Genomic DNA, 23,999 nt, shown 5'->3' with positions numbered 1-23,999 from the left:
ATTTGAGATTTTTATTTTTTTATTTTAAGGAATCAATTATAAACCATTATGCAAAAATAGAAAAAAAATATGCATTTCAAGGAAAGCCTTCGATGTGCCTGCATGCAAGAAGTAGATTCGTCATAGAGCTGTATCCGACCAGAATGATATGGAAAGCTTAATATGCATCACCTATTCTGAGAAGTGCCATTAAATGTTGTTCCGCTTCACTTGTATATCATGTAAGTGTCTGATCCTATTATTAATAAAAGTCAATTTGCAAGTACCTTTTAGCCACTTTGAGTCATATTTAATTGTCCTCAGAGCGAATCCATCCCCCATGCTCCGGTAGATTACGGCATCACTTGCTTGGAAATCAGCCATCGTAGCCGAGTATAGTTTCCCATCTACAAGACAAAGCCCAACATCTCATAATCGGGCCAGACTGGCAAGAACAAGGAGAATGGAGGCAAGTTCAGAACAGCGAAGTAAGTCATGGTCAGTTTACCCTTACTTCGTGAAACTTAACTCTGCCAAGGTACCATACTCCATGTTCATAAACCAATGTTTGCACCTACTACACAATATTCTGCAAAGCATGTGAGACCATGTCATTTCTCCTGCAATGACAGGACGGAACAGCACTGTCTTTTAGTTCATTTTTGTTTGTCGTGGGAAATGAAACTACTGACAGCGCAAGATCAGGGTCAGCAAGGAACACTTGTCATGTGGCTAGCCCCAAGTTGGAGTGGCTTATTTTTTTTTTTAACATAGAAATGTTTGTATTATGAAAACTTAAGCCGTTACAATACATGCATGATGTAAATCTCACATTGCTTGCGTACTCTATTTCTCTATTCATAAGCCTGTTATTTTACAGTGCACTTACCAGCAAATAGGGCAACATTGGTTTGTTTGGCATCAAATGGGCATCTAGCCAAGCCGCTGATTTCCTCCCCATCATATTCAAAGGTACTTAGCTGCAAAAACAATACAGAAAAGGTTTTTTTCCCCCTTAAACAATCTATATTTATTATATAAATAAATATACAATCTCAAATGTGTGCAGTAACATTTAGAATAAATTAGCATCGGTGAGTCATAATGTTTAGTGCATTACTACATCCTTGGAAGTAGATGTTGTATACTTCCTATAAATGTTAATTGAAGTGGACAATCTGATGTCATTGCCTCATGCGGGTGATGCAGTGGACCAGAACACACTGTGCTTTTCATGCAGATTCATTTTTGATTATAGGAGTATTATTTGGCTGTTTTGATCTGCTGCAGCACTCTTTGATAAGTACTCTATATCTCGTCTTAACTTCAAACACTAAAAAGTTAACAATTAAGCAATATCTGGCATGGATATTGAATAATATACCTCCTTTCTTATACAATATAAGACACTAGAACACTAATAAAATAACCAATAAGTGGAGCCATTTATTTTTTCTTTAGGTTGATGCATGGAGTGATGGGATTTTTCAGGCAGTAAACCCATGCAGCTGCTGGCTGTAGCTTATTATAGCGTTATGGCCAACCCCGTGCATATATAGAATACGCTATGCATGTACTATGGAGATTGATTGCCTTCTCAGAATATTTTTAAGCATAGTCCTGCATTTGAAATGTGATGCAGCGTTGTATATCATTAGAACTTTAACAACAAAATGTCTTTTCTTTTTTGTTTTTCAATAATCTTGAATAGTTACTTTTATATTATTATTATTTTTTATTGTTTTATATTGTTTCCAGTTTGTGGATTATTGGCTTTGAGAGATGACTAAACACAGTATATATTTACAAATATATATATATATATATATATATATATATATATATATATTTATTTTTTTATACATACATACATACATACATACATACATACTAAAAGTCCCAGAAAGTATCCTAAAGCAATTTCATTAGTAATGAAACATAGAGACATAGAGTTGGATCTTCTCCTTACCCTGTAATATCTGCACATGGGATTGAAAGCGTTTGTACCGCAAACAAAGACCATCTCTTCGTTTCTTGGAACAAAAACCTTGATGTAGTTATGGCATTCATCCTGAAGCAGAAGACAGCAAAAAAATAATTAATAAAGCATTAGAAACATAAATGCAAATTGCCACCGAGGTCTACATTTTGAGAGTTTTGTCTTAAACCGCCTTACCTTGTGTTTTCCTTTCATTGCACAGTTTTTTCTGTCCGCCTGCCCTGATCTCCATGTCAACCTCTGATAAAGCAAAAACAACCAAAAAAAATGAATCAGAAGCAGGCACTTAAATTCTTCACGAGTCAAACCACAGAGCGCCGGATCAATGACAAAAGCATCACCCTTTGACTTGGATTTCAGACAGTCAAAAACATGCGACAAGTGCTTTCACTTACCCGGCTCGGCGTAATTTCATTCTTTGGAGCTTCGTTTAAGTTTACGGCATAAACTTGATCTCTGAGAAGAAAAGAAAGAATCCTCAGGAAAATGGACAAAAGTGCTGGCCTTTATATTTACTTATTCATGCATGGCATGACAAAATCCATTTTCCAGGCCCTTGTCTGAAAAGGCACAAGTTCTGCGGGCCTACTGAATTTCTTTGTCTGGATAAAGACGTTTGCTACAGGATTACAACCCCCCACGTTTTGTAAATGTATCCGGTTTCCCTTTCTCTTATTCGTGGCAATCCAACCTTTTTTTTTTTCCTTGTGTTTTTTTAAGAAGACAGCCTGGGAATGATTTGGTTCACGGCTGCACAAATGCATCAGTCAGGTTTTTGAGTCTTTAATCATATTTCTTAAGACCGTAGCATGTCATTTCAAGGTAAGAGCAATCATCCCGCATTACTAGTAAGATACCCCAGCTCCGCTATGATGCTTAATCTTAAAGATGTGCAAGAAAGCAGAAACACATTAGTAAGTTACCGTGGACACGCAAAAAAAAAACAATGGGAAAAAAAAATAAAAAAAATAAAGTAACCCTTCTTTTCCTTCCCTAAACAGAACCCTTTCTGCGTGTTATTTTGTCTTAATGCATTGGATATCCTAGCTGAAAGAGAACAAGAAAGGGAGTCCAATCCAAATAAACAGATTTAAAGGAAATTACCTTCCAGCAACATAAAGTGTGTCTCGAATTTTCAACATCAGTTGAAAGTCCAGGCTGTGCTGCGATTCATTGCCTGAAGGGCGTCCTCTGAATACTGGATATTGCCTTGAATCTGCAAGTTAAAATCGGATACACCATCACTCTGGATTACAGAGCTACAGAATCAATATATAGCATTGATTAGCTGTATATACCACGTGTAGAAGGGTAGAAACCAAATCCCTACTTCGGTGTCCTGAATATAAATTCATAAAATATGGCCAATGTCAGAGAATGTGACTTACCAAATTTTACACAGTCTTCCTTAAAAAAGATTTTTTATTTTTTATTTTTTTTATTAAAAATACAGTTAAACACATCAATAAAATAAATGGGGTTTTCTTTAAAATAAAAATCACGTGTTACAAGAGCTACATATGGGTTCTTTGTAGCTTTTCTAGGATAATTTATTTATTTAAAAAATATATTTTTAAGCAATGGTATGATATATTTCTAGTAAAACATGTTTTATATTTTTATATATCGCCACCCTGCTTTCCATTGGTTCATTGGTATAAAAAGTGAGAAGATGACTTACAGTGATAGTCTACAACGTTGATAGGCTCATCATCCTCGGGAAAACTAACAGCAGTTGCCACGGTTATTGTTACCAACAGGGCATACGCATGAAACGCACATAGCCTCATGATTCACGGAACGGGTAACACGTCCTTTTGAGAACTGTTTCTACCTGCAGAAGAGTCATTAATTAGAAAATCACCAAGGAAAATTAATTCAGTGCTGTGTAGGACTTAATAAGTTATCGCTTAATCACCTTTTGTAGCAGACTGGTCAAAGCATGCAATAGATATAAATAACAGAAAACCGCTGTGAACATTGCGCAACAATGCATAATATCACAAATAAACTCAGGATTCTCACCAATCCCAAACTTTGGTTTATAAACAACCAAAGAGCTGTAGGTCTCCAGGACCACAGAGGACAATCTGATATTGCCCATATACGACTTCCCAATATAATTGGACTGTAGTGGCCCAAGAAAAAAACAAAAAAACAGCTGGCATGAAAGGTTTTCTTGAAAACTTGAAAATCTTTTGTGTTTTAAGACTAATCTAGTTATGTAAAAGGAAAAATGGCTCTGCCAGCATTTGGGAACCTATTACATTAGAGCAAAAGCAGATTTTAGAAGTCAAATTCCTGAAGACTAGGAACCTAGCGAACAACAGACAGACACAAAGAGTAAGCCATGAGGGTTACATCAAAATCTGTGCCTATAAACATACATTTCAGGATGTAGCCTGAGGGCAATTGTTTTTGGGAGTGTGCTAAAGGTGTGGTTTAGGAGCTTCACCAAAACAGCGACTTTTCAATAGATACAAACACTATATATGCCTACATGTATATGTATGTTTAATCCTTACACAGGAAAATTAATTCTATAGGGACACCTTGGCTGACAACATCAGCCCGGATGTTCTTCAGCTGGACAGCTTGAATCATGGCATATTTAAAAATTCCAACCTCATCATAGGATATTACAGCCACCTAGTGTTTATTACACATTCTATACATGCAACGGGAAACACACACACGGTTTAAGATTTGCCATCCACTTTTTGAAAGGCAGTACATGCGCGATTAGGTATGAGCCAGAGAACACCTGAACCCAACTTGCAATCTTGCCAGATGCATCAACAACCTTTGTACTTGTTGACTCCAAACATTTACACATCGCGTTGTTATATTCGGTCAAAGTTTAAATGCTGCAATTTCCAATGTCACAATAAACTTTGATAGTCACACATAACTCACGTTGCAGTTCATAAGTACAACAACTTTATTATCCTTTTTTGACTTTTTTTTTGTCAGAACTAGCAGAATATTCCACATCACTGTGGGTTAATTTGATGCAGACAAAAACAAATATTCCAAAGTAATTTTTCTTTATGTATTCTTACTTTGGCGCAACATACAATCAATTAAACAAATATGTAGTGGGTTCAATCCAAGCAAGTTGTGCAAGAAAAGAGTTTGGGGTCTGGAAAGAAGGATAGCACAACATAGTAGCTAAAATAATACAACATAGAAAGTTCCGTTTATCATTGAGAAAATTAAAACACGTGTAAGCAAAACTGCTAAATTGTAAGCAAAATGTTGCCACTATGAGCTGAAAATAATGTTGTTTTTTTTTAAACTAAGACAGCTGGATGTGACAGGTCTGAGAATTGAAGGTGGTTTGTACCACAGCATCGAAGTCTGTAAAATCACTAGACCAAAGAAAATGCTCCCGGGTTGCTGTCTCTGAAGCTTGGTAGCCTTAGGAAGCTTGTTCTCAAGAGGATCGCCCCATGGACGGCGTAAAAGTTTGCTTCAAAAGCATCTTTCCTGCATAGAAATAGCTATTGTTCTATTTAAAGGCTCAATGAGTGCCCTGGGTAATGGGATTTTGGCAACATTATAGATCTTTCTGGCAGTCATTTCCTCCTTTGTGTAAATTATTTTTTCAGCGGTAGCTCACATACTTTATGCCATTATGTACTATTAAAGTGACACTTCAGCCATCATACGCATTTTCATATATGATTGCTGAGTGATCCCTCTTGTAAATGCATGGAGGGATTCTGCAGAAGCCTCCTCATACGTATTTGCCTTTTTTTTTACCCAGTAACCTCTAAAGTAAAGGAAGAAGAGAACGCTTCTGGGAAAGTAATAGAGCCAGCATTAAACAGTCTCGGGTTTTGCCTTTTATTGTAAGAAGTGATAAGACACCGGAGGCCAGACGGTCAAGAGCAGAGAAACTACTCGAACGCAAACTCTAATGCGGAAAGAGCAAATCCAGCGCAAAAGTGATAGATACCAACCACGCTATTCCACTTTACATTAGAACGACTCCTTATGGATAATAGTTTCTGGGCAGACATTTATCCTGACTATACAGTGTAGATGGTCTGTCCATACTTAAATTCTAGTCAAAAGAACATCTTATACAGTAAATTACGAGAGATTATCCAACGGACAAAATATAGTGTCATATAGTTATTTAAAACCGAAGTACACCGGTCTGATCTAAATTTGGTAAAACCGGCTTCTTGAGACAATGAAATGTTGGAAATTCAGACTAAGTTGAAATCAATACATTCTTTTTTTTTCCAAAATAAACTTGAACAAGCTGCGGCCTGCCAGTGTTCATGCGCAGGCTTTCACAAGAAGTACTTTTGACAATATTCTCTTTGAGCATTTAAATGTTAAACATTTATGAGTACTTCCCATGGACACAGTTTCTTTGGGACAATCTTTATAGTTATTCTATAATAAATGTAAAAATATGCTGAACCTCTATAACGGTTTGAAAACAAGTCACAAAAGACGTAATGCGCTGAAACGTTACAATTATTATCGCTTCGGCCATTGGTGCGCAAAACTTCCCTGGGCAAACTTTGCATTATTACCATAGTAGATTGTTAATGGCATCATTAAGTAACTTCTTTTGAAACACAGACAGGGTTCGCTTAATGCTGCCAGCTGATGACAATGCAAGCAATGAGCGGAAAAGTAAAAGGTTTTGCATTATAATGACACCCATCACTATTGTCTGGCTGCCTACTTCCACATGATCAGCCCTGGAATTCTTGCCGTGATATTGTAATAAAGTGTTTTATTTCAACAGTTCTTCGCGCAAAGATATGAAATTGCGCAACTGCACCTCTCGGGTAAGTTTGCCCTCTAATAAATACAAAAGGCTACATAGCTAGCAATGGTGATAAACCGCAGAAATAAAGCAATATTGGGCTTCACAGCAATAGGGAGTGCTGGCATGGTGTGCCTTAGTGCTGTTATAAAAAAGGGTTTTTTGGAGGAAAATTGTGTTTGCAATCTACTGCCTGTTATTTTCACAGTTTTTAAAGTCTACAAAAGGTATTATTTGAAATTCATGGATATCGCCTACACTGCTAAAAGTCATCAAATGATGTTTCCAGACTTCTTGTCACTTGTCAATTTTAACCGCTAATTTATCAGTCATTTCCCCGTAGAGCGTTATCGACAATAGCAATTCATGTTATACGGGCTGCTAGGTTACATGTTATTTGCTGCAAATTTGCGTATTTCATTTCTTGATTGTGGTACTGAATGATATAATTCAATATGATATCGATAGGGGGAGATTTAACCCTCTCTAAGCTTAATTCAGTACCCATCCAAATTGAGCATATTTTAATTGTTTTGTCATTTACACGAAAATATCAGTTGAATGCAATATGAATTGCAAATATGATATCATGTTATCTTCACTAAACACTTTAAAGGAGAATCACCGTAATATTTGTTACAACATATTTGTTGCAAACATTAATGTTTTTAGGGTGGTATTTAACTTTAGTGTGATAGGATAAACTAGCAACACTTTATCATACTTGGAAGCCACCGGAATAGCCAAGATCTATGGAAAATACTCCGCCATAATGGTGTCCTCAGATGACATTCAAGAACATAGTGTGACAAAATGTTATAACCTGAACTGGTAGATTCCAGGTCATAGAGTTCATTTACCCCAATCCAGGAAACTCAAATAAAAAACACACACCTGCACCTATGCTTCATTCTAGCGAAACCCGATAACTTCCCCTCAAATACACACAACTTTTCTAAGCATTCTAAACACTAGCTTCTGATTAGCTGATAAACCACATACTACTATTGTGTTCAAGCACAGCGAGTATATTCTACATAAATAGCCACGTGGGCAGTGATGGTAAGAATTGGAAACAAAATTGATGTCGTTTCGACAAATCTATTGTTGGAAAAGAAAAAAAAAACTATCATACAACAAACGACAAACAATCATTAATGGCTGACATTATTAGATTATTATATATGTACCCTCATCTTAAAATGTCCCCGGATAAGTTCTGGATAATGTAGAGAAGTAAAAAAAAAAATGCCATTTTGTGTTTCTCCTTAATGCTCCCTGTCTCATAAAAACCGGTTTAAAAGTTTATTGAAGTACTACAGTTGCCTAGAAAGAGAGCCGTGCCATTCCTCCAAAGACCCTCCTCTGTGCGTTACATCACACCACTCTGACCACCTACAGCCATGCCCACCAGCCATGCCATGCTCATGCATGTGAAACAGCAACGTTTTACAGATCCTAAGGCTAGGTTTCCACTTGGGTTTTTTATGCTAAAAACGCCTATAAAAACGCCAATAGCGCCACCTGGCGTTTTTTTGTGAAAAACGCATGCAGCCAGATGTTAGCTGTAATTCAATGGGAAATCGCAAAATGCCATTTCCACTTGGCGTTTTTCTGTTTGGCGTTTTTTCAGTCCTCTTTGGCGTTTTTCTGCTTTTTTGGGCTCTGTGGCAGTTTTTCAAAACTGCAGCATGTTGACACTCTGGCGTTTTTTGCAAGAAATCTTGGCTTTTTTTCTCCAATAGAAGTCTATGGGAGAGAAAAAACGCCATGAAAAAGCCATGTGGGTTTATTGCCTTGGCGTTTTTTATGGCGTTTTTTCCACAGTTACAATGCAGAGGATGGACCCAGTATCTGTGTGTCCTACGAGAAATAGGCTGAAAACAAACAGTTTCACACAAAACAAAGTCCTGGACTAGTTCATATTGAATTTTACACCATTTGGAACAAACATGCCATTACAAACAAACATACGCGACCGGATCCTGCGTGCCAAAAGCAACAGCAAACAATTTGCACCATCATTTGGGGCCAATCTTCCCAGAGGAGCAGACATTCGGAATAAAGCATGCCTTACAAACCACAGAAAAGAGACAAAAGGTTCTACCAAGTAAATGACATCAGGAGGGGGCAGATACTTGCCATTTATCCTAATCCCTTTTAGCTGGGTGAAACTTCTAACTTGTAAAGGCTGGAAAAACTGCCTAAGGTCAAAAAAAGCAATTTCCACAGAAAGGCTAAAACGCCAGAAAAAACTGCAGAAAAAACGCCAAAACGCAGGTAAATGCAGTGGCAGTTTTCTTGGCAGTTTTCCTGGCGTTTTTCATCAAGAAAAAAACGCCGGACAAAAACCCAAGTGGAAACCTAGCCTAATACACATTAATGCCCACATTAGCCAGTGAAGGGGAGGGATAGGTGTGATGAGAGTTATGTGTGATAGGTTCTTTAAATTAGAAGACTAAGTGCCCCTTCTGTGATGCTGGAGATGGACAGGCTGAGCAGTGAAGACAGACAGAATTAAGAGGTCCCTCTGAAATGTTTTCAACAAGAAAATGCAAGAAATCAGTATGTTATTTTTTTAAAAAAGGAATATATTTCCGTTCAGATGCATACTGTAGTAGTACATACTAAAGGAACACAAATAGTCAGCTGACACTGGAATTCTATGTAATGAGCACTTATTGACCTCATTTATCTTCTTCACGATATATATATTATTTTTATATAACCCAATAGACATCTATTTCATTTGCTTCTTGTTAAAGGTATAAACCTTATGAAGCTTAATCTACCTGTCTACCTTTTAACGCTGAACAGCACATACAAACAACACAAAAAAACCTCTAGTTTGTTAATAAAAAGCTGTTTGCCTTTCTCAATCCCAAAGCAGAAGATAAGGACAAGCCACCCACCACTCTTTTTTAATGAACACAAACTGGGATGCAATGTGTACTCTGGGACACTTCATTAAGTGTATTAAGCCTTTTATCAATAGTATATCGGAAATATTAGTTTCTGGCTGATTTTATTAGAACATTTAACTGTATCATTTGGTATTATATAGATAATCAGATATATAGTTTGATAATACAATGCATGCAGGCAATAAATATGTATTTTAAGTCCATACATTCTTTCTCTCGTTGATTTAGCATTACAAGTGTATTTGTGTTAAAGCACATTCATTAACATAACTCCCTTATCCCATCCCTGGTAGGGTCTGGTGCTAATCAGCTCATAAGGAAGCAGAATGTCTTTGCACCTGTAGTTTAATGCTGTATACATACTTTAGCTCTTGTGTTACTCACCAGGATACAAAAACGAGTCTGTAATTAAAGGGACAGTCCAGCATTTATAGTTGGGTGCCCCCATTGCATTAATGCTTTTATCCCCTTGTAAACGAATGATGGATTTTAACAGAATCCATTCTATGCATTGGCCCTCTTTTCCGGCTTCCCCAGCCCCTTGGTTTGCAGCAGCTGTGTTTGGCTGATGACTCTCCCATGTGCGCATGGGCAGAAAGCACCACATTGTGGTGCAAAAACTACTTCAGAAGACAGACAACTTCACAACTGGCTCCAATGTCTTTTTGATATGGTTATGGGTCTGAATATACTATAGTAACATCTGTTGGAATCCTGATCAAATATGGATTCTTTGTTCTACATAAATGAGTATTATTTGTATGCCTTTCCTCCCTTTCCCTTACTAACACATCAACTGCAAACCACGAAAGCTTACCGTGTCTTCTTATTATTCCCATCCTTGTTTGTCAGTAGCAGACACAGCACTGGCAAGGTGTACTGCCAAGGCATGATACTAATTGAAAGAACAAATAACGGTTCTCTCATCTTAAAACACTACTTGACTCGTTTCAAAAGAATCTACATTAACACCTCTTGATCTGTGTCAAAGTTAAAAAAAAAATGTTTAATATTAAAATGATGAAGCTGCTACCGCAAATCTCTGCTTTGATCTTAATTGGCTTCTGGTACGGCTAGTTACAGTTTAGTTGTTTGCCAGCTTTTAATATTACAGAAAACCCAGCCTTCCTCCTTGAATGTAGAACAAGCAGGAAGAAACCTTGAAAATACAGTTGATTCGTTTTAATGATACAAGTGCTTTAGTTGACTCACTGCAGGATCTAAATGCCACTTTGATTAATAAAAGTACAGTCTGTGGCTTAAAAAAAAAGGTCCAAGATAGCTTCGGTTTTTTTATTTTCAGCTTTTAGCTTTGAATAATGTAAAAATTAAAATCTCATATTAGAACTGTCTTTAATAATATATATATATATATATATATATATATAGCATTTTTCTTTGTTATATATTGCTGAAAGCGTATGCAGAACTTCTGCAGGACAAAAATTCATTCCAAGCTCTGATGAACATATGATATTATTTTGTGCCCGGAGCCAACGATCACAAAGTGGCGACGACAATGGTAAAGACACTAGGGTTTAGCCGCTGGGAAAGCAGTGAACTAATCACTAGTTTAAGCCAGATGACTAATGACACCCCAATCTGCTGTTTAGGCTTTGGGCACTGTGACCAGGATGATGGGTGTGGGTTTCACAGCGACTGTGGGAAGACTTGGCATTAAATCAGAGCCAGATGTAGTCTTCAAAGCCACCCCCCCCCAGCTTTTTGGACCTGAGTGTGCAATCCACTGCTAGTTGGTAGATTTGGTAACTCGCTAAAAATTTGGGCACACTTTTGGTATGTATTATGAGCAATTGTGGTGGTGGGGGGGAGTAAGAGGTGCAGCTTTACTTTGACCACTTTGCAATTGAACTACCCTTCATACAGAACACCACTTGATGGTTTAGCCAGTCTTAAATATAGTTAATTTGGGAAAAAAAGTCAACAATCACATAACTGTGATAGGTTAACATATACATACCAGCAACAAAGGAGGGACTTTAGTACGCATTCTTTACCTTTTAAGAATAAAAATCACGTACCTTGTCTGGCGCTGCGGAGCACTGCCCCTCTGCTGACCAGTATTGGTTCCAGTTAAAGCAGCCAATTACTGGCAGGTAAAGCTTCCATTAAAATGACTGGGAGCATTTTTTTCTTGTTGCGAGCTGGGGGGTCTCGTGCCAGTGCTGGAGCTGGCTGGTGATCAGCATACAGCATGTGAACAGGATACAAGAGAAGCGTTCAACCGAATGTAGCTCCTGCAAGCCAGAGAGCCGGGGGGGGGGCAAGATTCTAATGAATCCCTCCACGAATTTGCAAGGGGCAAAAATATTGATTTAAAGGGCATTGAACTACATAGGGCAGTGTGCCTTTAATAGTCCAGCTTCTGAAGATTATTGGATATAAACAGGTGTGTCAAGAGAGACAGCGCTGCTTTTTTTTATGGACACAGACAAAGAAAAACAATAAAAGTACTGCTTTCCCATTTGCTATCCCAGCACGCTTGGTCAGACCTGCAAACACACACTTATAATAAAAAAAAATACAAAAAAAGCCAGTGCAAACAGCTACTGAATGAGAATCGGCACGTACTATACCCAGCTGCCAGCCGTGCACCATCCCTGGGTCAATTAATATTTAGGAAACAATCAGTCTGGGCTTGCCGCATAAAAAGGGACAAACACTTTATGAATTCCAAAGATTCAGCCCTTCTACAGTATATCAAAATTGCCTCTTCTTGGCTTAGAAGATTTGTGTTTCCTGCTAGACTGTACAAGACACGCACAAAGAATTCATCTAGACCACAATGATCTTAATTATTAGGTTTATAATTGTATGAGCAATGCATTGTGGCCTACAACTCGGATTACCATATCAGCCATTATTAACAGTTCTATAGCGGCATCATATTCTGCAGCGCTGTACAATGGGTAAACAGGACATAACAAGTAGTGCATAACAGAAATAAAGCAAGGAGGGTCCTGATCAAACGAGTTTATATTCTCAGGACATATACATGTTAACAGGTTGCTGCCCTGCAGAATGTTGGGTATATATAATTTATACATACATATATGTGTATATACAGTATATATTAGTTATACGGGCATGTAAAATATATTTGTGTCCAACAAAAAAAAAAAAACAACATGGCCGATCACTAAATGATTATTACTATAGAAATAATGTTGTCGTGGACAGGTCTACTCTTTTTATTAATCAGAATAGTGCTTAACATAATGTTCCCCTACACGGATTCACAGGTTAACTATGCATTACAATCAAATCATTAATTCCGTGATGAGTTTCACATTGAAAACCTCATGAATGGAAGCATGTGCGTAAGTAACTAAATTCTTAGCTACTATAGAATTAACCTCACAATTGGCAATTCATAAAATCTAATCTGGGATACAGATGGGCTAGGTGACTCCAAACCCTCCATATTACCTCAGTATAATACCAAATTACAGCATGGATCGGTGATCTACAGCCCTTTTACTTTTAATGCCAATTCCCATACAGCACAAGGTAATGGGAGTTGCAATCCAACAGCATTTAGAAGGCTTGCGAGTGTGTATAACACATACAAAAATTATTGAGGAGCAATCCATATTTTTTGTATTAAAATACCCAGCCACCAGCAGGGATACCGAGACAGCACGTGCTGGCTGTTTACACCAGCTTAGACATTTTTTACAGGCGCCTATACTTTCTATATGCTCCAGGCCACACTTCGAGTGCTCTTCAGGTCTTAAATTAATGTCGTTTGAGAGAACTGCATACTGCCGGTCAGCACTTGCCATAGACAGGCCTGCAGCATTAACTCATTCTTATGTGGCCAGTTTAAATTGTCCAGTCTGTAAAAGCAGCATTTTTTTGTAAAAAGGCCTACGCCGCCGGGGACAGTGAAAACAAGCTGCCACAAATCACTAATCCCTAAAAAATTAAACAAAATTATACAAATAAATGCATGGCTGCCCCTTTAAGCATAATTTACAGAGGGAAGCCAAGTCTGCTCTTAATGAAAATAGATACAGGGAAGTCTAAACCCATGTATTCAAACATCTGCAGTGTTACTTTATGTTACTGGAACTAAAGAATCCATTGCTGTATATTGCTTGAATGCATTTAACACACAAGGGTACAAAATTATAGCAGGAATGCATGGAATCCCTAAGGATATCCTATTTATCACAGAAACAAAATCCCAATCATTTCATAAGATATTTGTCAATACATTTGTATTGGCTTCACTCCAGTACTTGAGTAGTTAAAAAAGTTTACATTCAGTTTTCTGGTTGCTAATGTCTTAAATTTGCTTTTGAAACAACAGTATTAGCAGTTTATAATAACAATGGTTATGTTGCATATTTAACCCCCGGATTGCTAGCAAAGTTGCTTGTTTCCACCTTAAAGGGTTAATGCTGCTCCTGAGATGACTTTCCCATATTCCAAAAGCGTTTCTATTGTACTCAATATGTGAAAGATGACCAACCTCTGGGACTGTGGATGCCTCGAATCCATTAATATGCTTAATAGCCTAGCATGACTTAACTTGGCAGCGGTTACTTCCTCTGCAGCAAAGGGGTTAATGGCCATCAACTTGCTCAATGAAATGCACACTGTTCCAGTCACGCTAAATCTCCATATAATGACTGAATGACACCATTTCTCTTTAATCCAGAACTGATTTTATTTTGTGATGGATCATTTAAAAAAAAAAACCCAGAAAACTATTTAATCAATATGATTAAACTATACAGTGAGTATTAAAAAGTAATATTCAAAATAAAAAGGAATTGGTATTTTCCTTCAGTTTAGTAGAAAAACCAAGGCCCATGATAATAATTGCAGTCATAAATACGGTAGAGTAGCAGAAAATTGGAAATTTAACAGAATGTATCAGATTAAACATGGTCTAGAAGTTTGCAACAGTTGAGTTTAATGTTGTTGGTCATTTTGGCCTTTTTATTGCCAAGAAAGGTAATCACCCTTGTTTAGATCAATGAGAAACTTTTCAGAGAATTGCCATGCCTACTTGTTACAAACTGCAAATTCACAAAGACCTGATTTCGTCTTTAGTTAACCTTGTCTACTGCAAGTGCGGCCACAAATCTACCTTGCATACCTATTTCATTCTTCTGTGATTGTCTTCTCAGTTGTGGGGACCATAATTTGGCCCTATATAGCCTTAGTCCAGCATTGGACTGAACTGCAATGCCCAGCATCCCAAATTAGATGATATATATATATATATATATATATATATATCTCTATCTATATATATATATATATATATATATATATATATATATATATATATATATATATATATATAAAGCTTACTGAGCTGTCTGGTAGGAGATACACAATAACACGTATACATCTTCCATAATTAAGTTCTTTAACCCTTGTAGCAGCAGTGTGGTAGACAGAAAATGACAAAAAAATTGGGGCAAAAAAACCCTAAATTTTTAACATTGAGTTTTTATTTTTCAACCATTAACAAAGGGGTCCTGATTAGTATACGATACTCAATGCTCAGAGAGAGATAAATAATATGAATGTTATGTGTAGAAGTGTTGCAAGCAGAAAAGGGATATTTTGAAAACATATAATGAAATTTGTGACGGATTACTTATTGCAGCACATGCACCCAAAAAAAACAGCTCTGCGAATGAAAAGAAGAAACCCACGCCATAAAATATGGCACATATTTCATATAAAATATTTGGCTTTATATAGCCACAAAAACATGACTAAGTAAACCTCCACATCCTAACATCGACCACATCACATTTATACATAACCCCAGATTTTTTATGCTATTTTTTTTAAAACTTCATTGTGCTGGCTGGTCATGATCAGTCATATCTGGAAGTGGCGTTTCTGGCTGTGGAAGCTTCAATTATAGCAGAAAGCACAAGCAGGAGCTCTTTAAGCATTGTGGAGGCTCCATGCAGGAGCTTAAAGAATAATTATTATTCCCCTTCACTGCCCCTCCAACCACACATTCATGATTAGATTACTGCACAAACTATATCCTCTATTTTAGTCTCATAAACTGGCAGGTGAATGGATTAGCAGCATAAACCCCATTTAATTTGCACTTTTTAAAAACAATTTTTTTTATAGACGTGTCAGGGACATAGGGGTTTTAGTGGAGTGGGGTTATTTTTAGACCTTTCTGTCTCGGAAATAGCCATTCGCCGTATACACCTAATATCCCTTCCCTGATTGCATGAGGTTTTAAATTAGCTACACGCATGTGGCTCTTGGTAGCTATTACTACCCAGGGACCAGGGAAATTATTGTGGCAATTAAAAGCAACATAAATAGACGGCGTGTCAGAGTTGAAGCACCAACAGCAAAAGGGTCACAGATATTCCAAACTATTGATTGAACGCCTCCTTGTTTGTTTCAGTAGAAAAATGAAATTGGAGCTTTATACGTAATAATAATGTTATGTTAATCTTTGTTATTATTATTGATTTATATAGCGCCATCATATTCCACAGCGCTGTAGAATGGGTGGACATGACATAAAAAGTAGTGTATAACATAACAATATGAAGCGGTAAGGAGGTCGCTGCTCAAACGAGCTTTCAATGTAGAAGATCCAAATCCACATTCTGTACTTGAGGTGTATGAACATACGTGAAAAGTTATTGTAATTTTTTCATGGTGCATTTTAGGCTTTCACGCTCAGACTTCCATTGATGCTTCATGCAATACATGATAAATTCTTAATTAGACCAATAATTAACTAAATAGCTAAGCACATATAGCAGTGGTAGCATGACAAGGACCTTGGCACCTGGGGCAAGCGTCAAACATGCCCCTGACGCTGGAGCAAATTGCACCAGGTCAGAGATTCTGCCCCACGCAGAAGTCACTTATCACCAGATGCTGGCAAAGGTGGCTATAGAGCAGCTGCCCTCCTTGTCCCATGCAAGTTACAGATCTTTAATGCAAGGTGGTAGCTCCTGATTTTTCCAATCCGCAGTCTGCAAAACATAGGTATGTACATAGAGGTTGTGGAACTGGGAGCATCAAGGGAGGTGGCATTCTTCATACACAACAGACTTGGGTCACATACTTATTTCTTGGTGTAAAATAGTTGGTGAAGCAACAAATCATCAATATTATACTGCATTGGTGACTCCCTCATCTAATGGGAGCCCATAGATCAATATAAGTAGCTACCCGTATTTATAAAGGCACCTACATGCAGTTTTTGAACGCCAAAAGACTCCCCGGAGTAGTTCTATAAAGTAGGCTGTTGGGGGCCAATGTCATACAAATGGTCCATTCATGTGTAAGGTACAGGAGCCACTCGAGGTCACAAACACAGGTACAGGGAATCCTACCAGGTTTGCTAGGCACAGCGTGCCCAGTAGCTTAAACAGTACCAGATCGCCAACATAGCGGAAAATATCTCTGAAATACACTGCACTTTAATCAAAAACATAAGACAGTCAATGCACAGGTGCACAAAATCACAGGGTAATGTCAAGATTCCCGATTTGCCATAGTTATTCATTGAATCTGACATTTACTATAATACTGCATGTATCCTTTCAAAGTGTACTCAAAAACTTCTGCTTTAATCTGGAAGATGAAGAACACACTTGTCACAAGTCACATTAGTCTGGGAGTGGTCTAGACAGAGGGACAATAGGTTTTAATCCCAAACTCAGTTTGGTGTGACATTGGGAAAGTCACTTCCCTGGCCTCGGGCACAGAATACAGAACGCATAAAATATGGGGGAGGGGGGTACAGAAAAATAAGGGAATCATGCAATAGATCATAAATTCTTATTCAGAAAAATAAGCTATCAACTAAATGGCTAAGCACATATAGCAGCGGCAGCATGGCAAAGATCTTGGCACCTGCCCTTCCGTAAGCAGGGACTGATCTTCGATATACATCATTAGGAAGGAAATGTGGAAAAAACCCAAGAAAAGGATATGGTATAAGAGCTCTGTTACCCGTGATGACCAACTCCACAAGCCCAAGAACATGACAACTAGCAGTGGGTGGCTATAAAAGAAACTAAATAGCAAATGTAAAATGTAAGCATATAAATTGGAATATTTATGCATTTGCAGTAAAGTTGGCAGAGCCAGTGAGAGCTTGAGCCTAAAGTCTAGCTGGTAAAGAGAGGAGGAGCGTGAGCCGAAGCCAAGGTGGCTAAAACACATCCTCCTTTTTAATGGTTTGGCCCATATGAATTCTAACAAGGGCTTCCCGTATTCAGTAGGCAAGTTTGGCTCAGCTTGCAGGAGCCTTGACTCCAGTTTGGCTTGTGCCATGCCAGAACCACCTTGCACACCTGTAATTTGCCGTGTCCCTCAGAAAAATACTTTGTGACCATCAGATTGGTAAGAAAGACCAACCACATGAAACAGCTATTATTGGGTACATTGGACCTCACGCAACAAGGCTAGACAAGCGCTGCACCCTTTTTTTAAAGGGGGTGTTGGACTATAATTCAGATCATCCCAGACAGTTTGTTGGATTACAACACCCATCACCCTCGAAGCATGCCTATCTAAGGTGATATCATAGATAGCGACAAATCAGAGCTTTTAATTGATAAGCCTTCATGTTTGCTTCTGAATGGGAGACCTGTTGTGTGTTTTCATCAAACTGATATACTTGCTGAATTTCCAACATTTCCGCCACACAATGAACATTACACCTAACTTTAGTGATATTAATGTAAAGCCGATCAGTTTCAAACCTTTCAAAGCATATTTTATGATTCTGAATGAGGTCTTCAACTGCTTTGTAAATGTAATCTATTGTCTTTCTTGGGAAACAAATGCATATAATATATTCGCGTAATTCCAATCTATATGCTTCATCTACAATGCTAATTACCCTGGAGCAGCAAAAACACACTCAATACACAGAAGGTTAGTTCTCCAGCAATTACAACGTTAAAATGTATTAATACCACATAATTTACAATTCATGCAGAATTACTTGTGGTGAAACATAGAATTTGATGGCCGATAAGGAGGACCATTCAGCCCATGTAATCTGCCAGTTTTAATCAAGACTTGAACCTTAATTGGTCCTTAGTTAGATTCCGGATCGTTGTATGCCTATTCCACGCATGTTTAAGTTCCTTTATTGTATTAGCATTTACCACTTCTCAGGGGAGGCTGTTCCACTTATCTACCGCCGTTTTAATAAAGTGAGCTGAGAATAACTCTTTCCTTTTTTTCTACTCTTTTTTTTTTCCTGTAAATGGGTCCAAAAAGCTCTACAAACAAAAAAAAATTGTTGTGTTTGCAATGTTCACTTTTGTTGCCGTGGCCTAACAATGCTGGCACTGGTGTGGAAGAAAAAAAAAAATGCCACAGCCAGCTGTGCCGTTCACAGTCGGATAATTTCTCTATAGCTCTGGGTAGTTATGGAGCCAGTAGCCTGTTGTGGCCAGGAACAGAATGATGGATGATCTACACACTGTGCCCAAGTTGAAAAAGAATGGCAGAAGTTCACTGCATGGTTGTTAAAATGCTAATCCGGGTTAGTTAACAAAGGGCCAATGAGACAGAAAAGTTGGGAAAATGGATGCACCTCGTGTTATATGTGTGCGCTGGAGACTTGGCTATTCCTAAGGAAACATTAGGCTTTTGGAAGAAAGTCAATTTATTAGCGTTCATGTTTGAATAAACTAAATCAGCGTATTATCAGCTGCCCTGTGCTTGTTGAGTAGTGACACCAAGACGGGCCACCCGCGGCTTGCGAAATTGGCATCAGAAGGTTCAAATATGATTTTCTGCGAATATTACTCTGTGACAAGGCAAAAAAAAATAGAAAATCTCCCGAATTTGAAATTGGCAGCAATTCTCAAAGCAAGTAAGAGCTTTAATTTAATGACTTCTATGGATTTTTAACCGTAACCATAATGGCTTATCTAATGTATGAAAACAGATCATCTTTCCTTAAAGACGTGAGGATGAAAGCCTTGTTCTGACGATTCTAATTACATGCACTCTACCGGTGCTAGAGAACCGAGAATAATCGTATATTCTACCTCATGCAAATAATATATCTCTAGAGCTTTCTAGATAACCTTTGGAGTTCAATGGGTTAAACCTTCTAGATTTTTTTTTTTGTATCCCGAGGGCAGGTGCTGTTTGCATATACTACTTAAGGGGAGATAAAGGTATGTTTAACAAGAAAAGACTTGATCTCTTTCTCTTGTATTGTTATGCGAGGTTTCTTTGTAGGATCCGCGCCAGATGTTAAACTTATTTCATTTCTTGAAGCACATTGGGGGGAAAAAAAAAAACACAAACACATCTTTTGTTTATATAACAAAACGCACGCATTTTCCTTGAATACCACAATCATTTATGCTGGTGAAGTATTGGCGGAACACGTCATGATCCCACAAACCCAAATTTACACTGATAATTTCATTAAAAAAAAAAAATAAATTAAAAAAAAATATATATATTTATAATAAATAAATATATCATATAAATATATTTTTGCCACACTTACATTAAACTTTGTATACTTTTTTACGAACCTGTGTACACTACACATTATTGAGCGATACATTTATTGCCCTTTAGCAAAGAGAGTATTAATCGTACCAGTGATGACCAGTAATGATACTGCCTGACTGCAAATAAGCTTACATCATACTGGGCTAAAACTATGCTTTTCTTATTCAAGAAAACATGCAGAATCACGACTCAAAGGTTTTTCTTTAATTGAGTTTATTGATTGTAGAAAATCACCATAACGGATTTATTTTCTTCCTGACTAATTTATAAGCCCTGTACGATAACACGTAAGTAGAAAAATCCCCCACGGCCTGCAGAAAAGTTCCTCTTTTCCTTAAGCTAGAAAAATTAGATCCTTGAAGTGTACAATTACTAACGCATGACAGGGCTTATTCGTCTCTCTTTATGAGTATTTAGGTATTTTTTTTTTTTAATGGGTCGGATATCATAAAGCAACGTAATAAAGCCCATCAATCCTTTGCTTTGGGCAGATTTTCTTCAGTATGCAGAAAAGCTCAATAAAAGCATATGCTATTAGAGAAAAAAAAACAAGCTTTGCATACAAACAAGAATTTCAAGGGAAAAAGTGATATAAATGATGACACGGGGACCTAAAGTTATTGACTTTATTATTTAAGGAGGAAGTCGTCTCTGGCAAGAAGATCCTTTCTGCAATTTCCGCTACTCTGTCGGCTGATAGAATATTTCCAAGGCTTACAAAGCCAGAGCTGTATTTTAATGCAATCATTCATAAACTCCACATGTGGTTCAGACCCTGCAGGGTATCAGTAAGGAGTTCAAATTAATGGCACCTGTGGTTCTCAGTGGTTAAAATGCAATAGGGGGGGCATCTAAATTGAAAGCGCAGGTATAGCTCATTGATTTATTGTCTTCAGTATGCTGTGATCACACCTCCGATGGTATATATTATACATATAGCAGGATCTATTGCATTGGCAGCCCTGCTAGCTAGTGGCTTGGCATAAGACAATACTTTGAGGTGTGGTTTCAGTAGGTGGTGCACTGCACTAAAAACACATTTCCAATTCCCTATCTCTATTGCAAAAAGCCATAATCCAGATCACAGCCACTGACCTTTCTCTTCCATTCAGGGTTTAGAAATAAGATATTTAAAGCTTTCCATATCAGTGTCCAAATCCTCCATACCAATTTCATTATGTGTTCAAACCAAACAACAACAACAAATAAAAAGTTGCTTCTATGTAGACATGAACAAAACATAGCTTTCAGCAAATAAACTGCCAGAAAGCCCCGGGTACTGCAAAGAAATAGCACACATCTGACTATCCTATTTGTTCCCATGCATAATTTATAGCCAGCATGAAATATAGCTCTCCTCTCTCTCTCTTCTCTATATATATATATATCCAGCATCATGTCTCTCACTGCATGTGGATGGGAAGCACCCAGAGAATGCTCTGCCAGCTTTCCCCAAATTAAATATTTTTTAAAAAAATGTTTTTAGGGCCAAATCATAGAGAAGTTACTATGCATAAAAGCATCTGAATGCTTATCACTACAGCATCTCCCGATTTATTAAAGGGAAGCATTATAGTTGGAATCGTATTACGCGGATATCAGAAAGATCATTACATTGTAACAGCGTAGCCTTGATTGCTAGTTAACGCTTTAAAGCACCCACAGATGCACATCTACGCTTTCTGTATATGCATAATAACAAAGGTAGGGGTGATTGGGGAGTGGTGCGAAAGGGTTAATGATGGCTAGTGTGTTTATATTGACGATATGGGGAACAGGTAGCACTGAATCCCGATATACGGCGCGATCGCCTCTCACTGTTTGAGTGATGATTGAGCATCTGCCGCTCTATCAGATGTTGCCTATTGCAACTCTCATCACGCTCAGGATGACACGAGCTACAGCCAGCAGCATCTCCAGTGAGAGAAGTTATCGTAACATACAGATGAACTTACCCGGAAAATACAAAGCTAGTTGTCCCGACTCTCTGGAGACAGGGGCGGCAGGGAGTTTGGGGCCAAGCTCCCTGGGGCTACTTTTCCATGAACACAAACATAGCGCAAATCCCGGGATCCATCCAGCTAACTTTTGCGGGCAGCGTAAGGGTCCTTTCTAGCTCTAGTCCGCAGCGCAAAGGTGCCGGTCATCCAGATGCAAAGAGACGGCTCACGGGGCAAATCCAAAGGGTTTAAAAGGTTGCGCACATCCCACCATCCTACAGACCCCAGCAGTGTCTTGAGGCCCAGCTGTAAGCTTTGTGATCTTCAAAGCACTAGCTTGATCAAATGGCACTGAGACAGCGGACTGCCTTAACCCCCCCACTCCCCTCCTTCCTACACCGGCACCTCCCTCCCACCCCCAAAGCCCTCCACTCCCCATCCCCCTACCACAGCTCAGTAAACACAGCGCACAGTTCCAACTACAACTTCAATCGAGACCACCTCCCTCCAGAGACGACGCTTTCGGATCGCTTCCTTGCACAGAACACCGGCAGACCCACAGACGCGAGTGACAAGAGTGGCGATCCGCAGATAAACTTTCCCTCCCCTCCTCGCTCCGCAGCTGCCTAGAGTACCCGTGCGAGTTACGGTGCGGCAGAGCCCCGCATGCCCCTCTCCGAGTGGGCACCTACTGCCCAGCTCCAGCACAAGGCTGTGCCCTGCGGCTTGGGGAGGGAGAAGGAGCAGGTACAGCTTAGATCGCACGTTTTCTAATCATCAGCTTACCTCATAGGGGGAAAATGGAGAGCTGGAGCAATTATTTCTTCTTTCTGCTGTTGCTTCCTATAATAATCCTAAAGTCGGGGCAAACCAGGAGAAAAACAAACTGGGCAGAGGCAAGCGCTGTAATTCGATCCATCTCTAGTCAATCCATCAAGAGATCAGTAGGTTGCTTACCAATAAAGCAGGGATCCACCCCCAGCTCTGATCCTGCACCACAGATGCAGATTTGGGCTGCTCTCCCAGCTCTCTGTGTGTCTGCGAGAGAGAAGTGTGTGTGTGTGAGTGTTGCTAATGTTGGAGAAGCTCTTAGTTCTCTTATTCTGACCCTTCAATGGCCCCTTATTCCCCCTTCCCCCAGCTCAGCACTTCTGCTAGAGCAATGTCACTTCTGAATATTAAGACAGACCTGGCTTCTCCTCTCATTATCCACATCTTATTACAGACATCCTGAAGACAAATCATTTTCTTGCCCAGCATTATGCATCCACATTCTCAGCAAAGTTCATTCTTAGTTTTCTTTGGCAGGAACACTTTATACTTAGCAGCAGAAAAACCAATCAGAAAGGTGCTGCAGGATTTTTTTTTCCCTTTTACTGAAATGGAACACAAAGATTCTCTTTTTTTTTTGTTCTTTCTAGAACGAAAATCCATCCAGTACAGGGTAATTTGCAGAGTTAATAAGAGGGCTGATTTACTACTCAGTTTTTTTTCTCCCTGTGTTAAACGTTTTTCAAAAAATAAGATGCTGTTGAAAAAAAAAGACAATATCAGCAACTAGCTTGAAAATAAATTCTAGTAAAAATATTGACTTTCAATAAGCAAATGAGATACATAAGGAGGTATATATATATATATATATATATATATATATATATATATATACACACACATATATACCATTGTAGAGCACTATGGAATATGATGGTGCTATATATAAATATATATTATATGGAAATTTAACACAAGAAATGAACATAGTAATATAGAATAATACATTTTTATTGGTCTAACGTTACATTTAAAAGGACAAGCTTTCGAGACTAAAC

At 38.3% G+C, this 23,999-nt stretch overlaps 1 protein-coding gene across 5 annotated transcripts in view; it reads right to left on the bottom strand.

Annotated features, from left to right (window-relative positions):
* Positions 1–23,228, bottom strand: part of SEMA6D (semaphorin 6D) — a 34,756-nt gene extending 11,528 nt beyond the window's left edge. For 3 of the 5 annotated variants that reach the window (XM_053462117.1, XM_053462121.1, XM_053462122.1), the window contains exons 1-8: positions 22,186–22,507; positions 3,660–3,812; positions 3,083–3,194; positions 2,374–2,434; positions 2,156–2,218; positions 1,949–2,050; positions 869–959; positions 267–386 (exon numbers count right to left, since the gene is read on the bottom strand). In XM_053462117.1, the coding sequence (XP_053318092.1) occupies positions 267–386; positions 869–959; positions 1,949–2,050; positions 2,156–2,218; positions 2,374–2,434; positions 3,083–3,194; positions 3,660–3,768 (658 nt within the window). In that variant the 5' untranslated portion in view covers positions 3,769–3,812; positions 22,186–22,507. Of the gene's footprint in view, positions 1–266; positions 387–868; positions 960–1,948; positions 2,051–2,155; positions 2,219–2,373; positions 2,435–3,082; positions 3,195–3,659; positions 4,039–22,185; positions 22,508–23,127 lie in introns of those variants that run through there. The other 2 variants (XM_053462118.1, XM_053462119.1) reach the window with 2 other exon arrangements.
* Between the last annotated feature and the right edge of the window lie 771 nt (positions 23,229–23,999).

The sequence above is a fragment of the Spea bombifrons genome, chromosome 4 (assembly GCF_027358695.1).
Source record: "Spea bombifrons isolate aSpeBom1 chromosome 4, aSpeBom1.2.pri, whole genome shotgun sequence".
NCBI lineage: Eukaryota > Metazoa > Chordata > Amphibia > Anura > Pelobatidae > Spea > Spea bombifrons.
The sequence above is the reverse complement of the archived record's forward strand: the minus strand, read 5'-3'. Positions and strand labels throughout refer to the sequence as shown.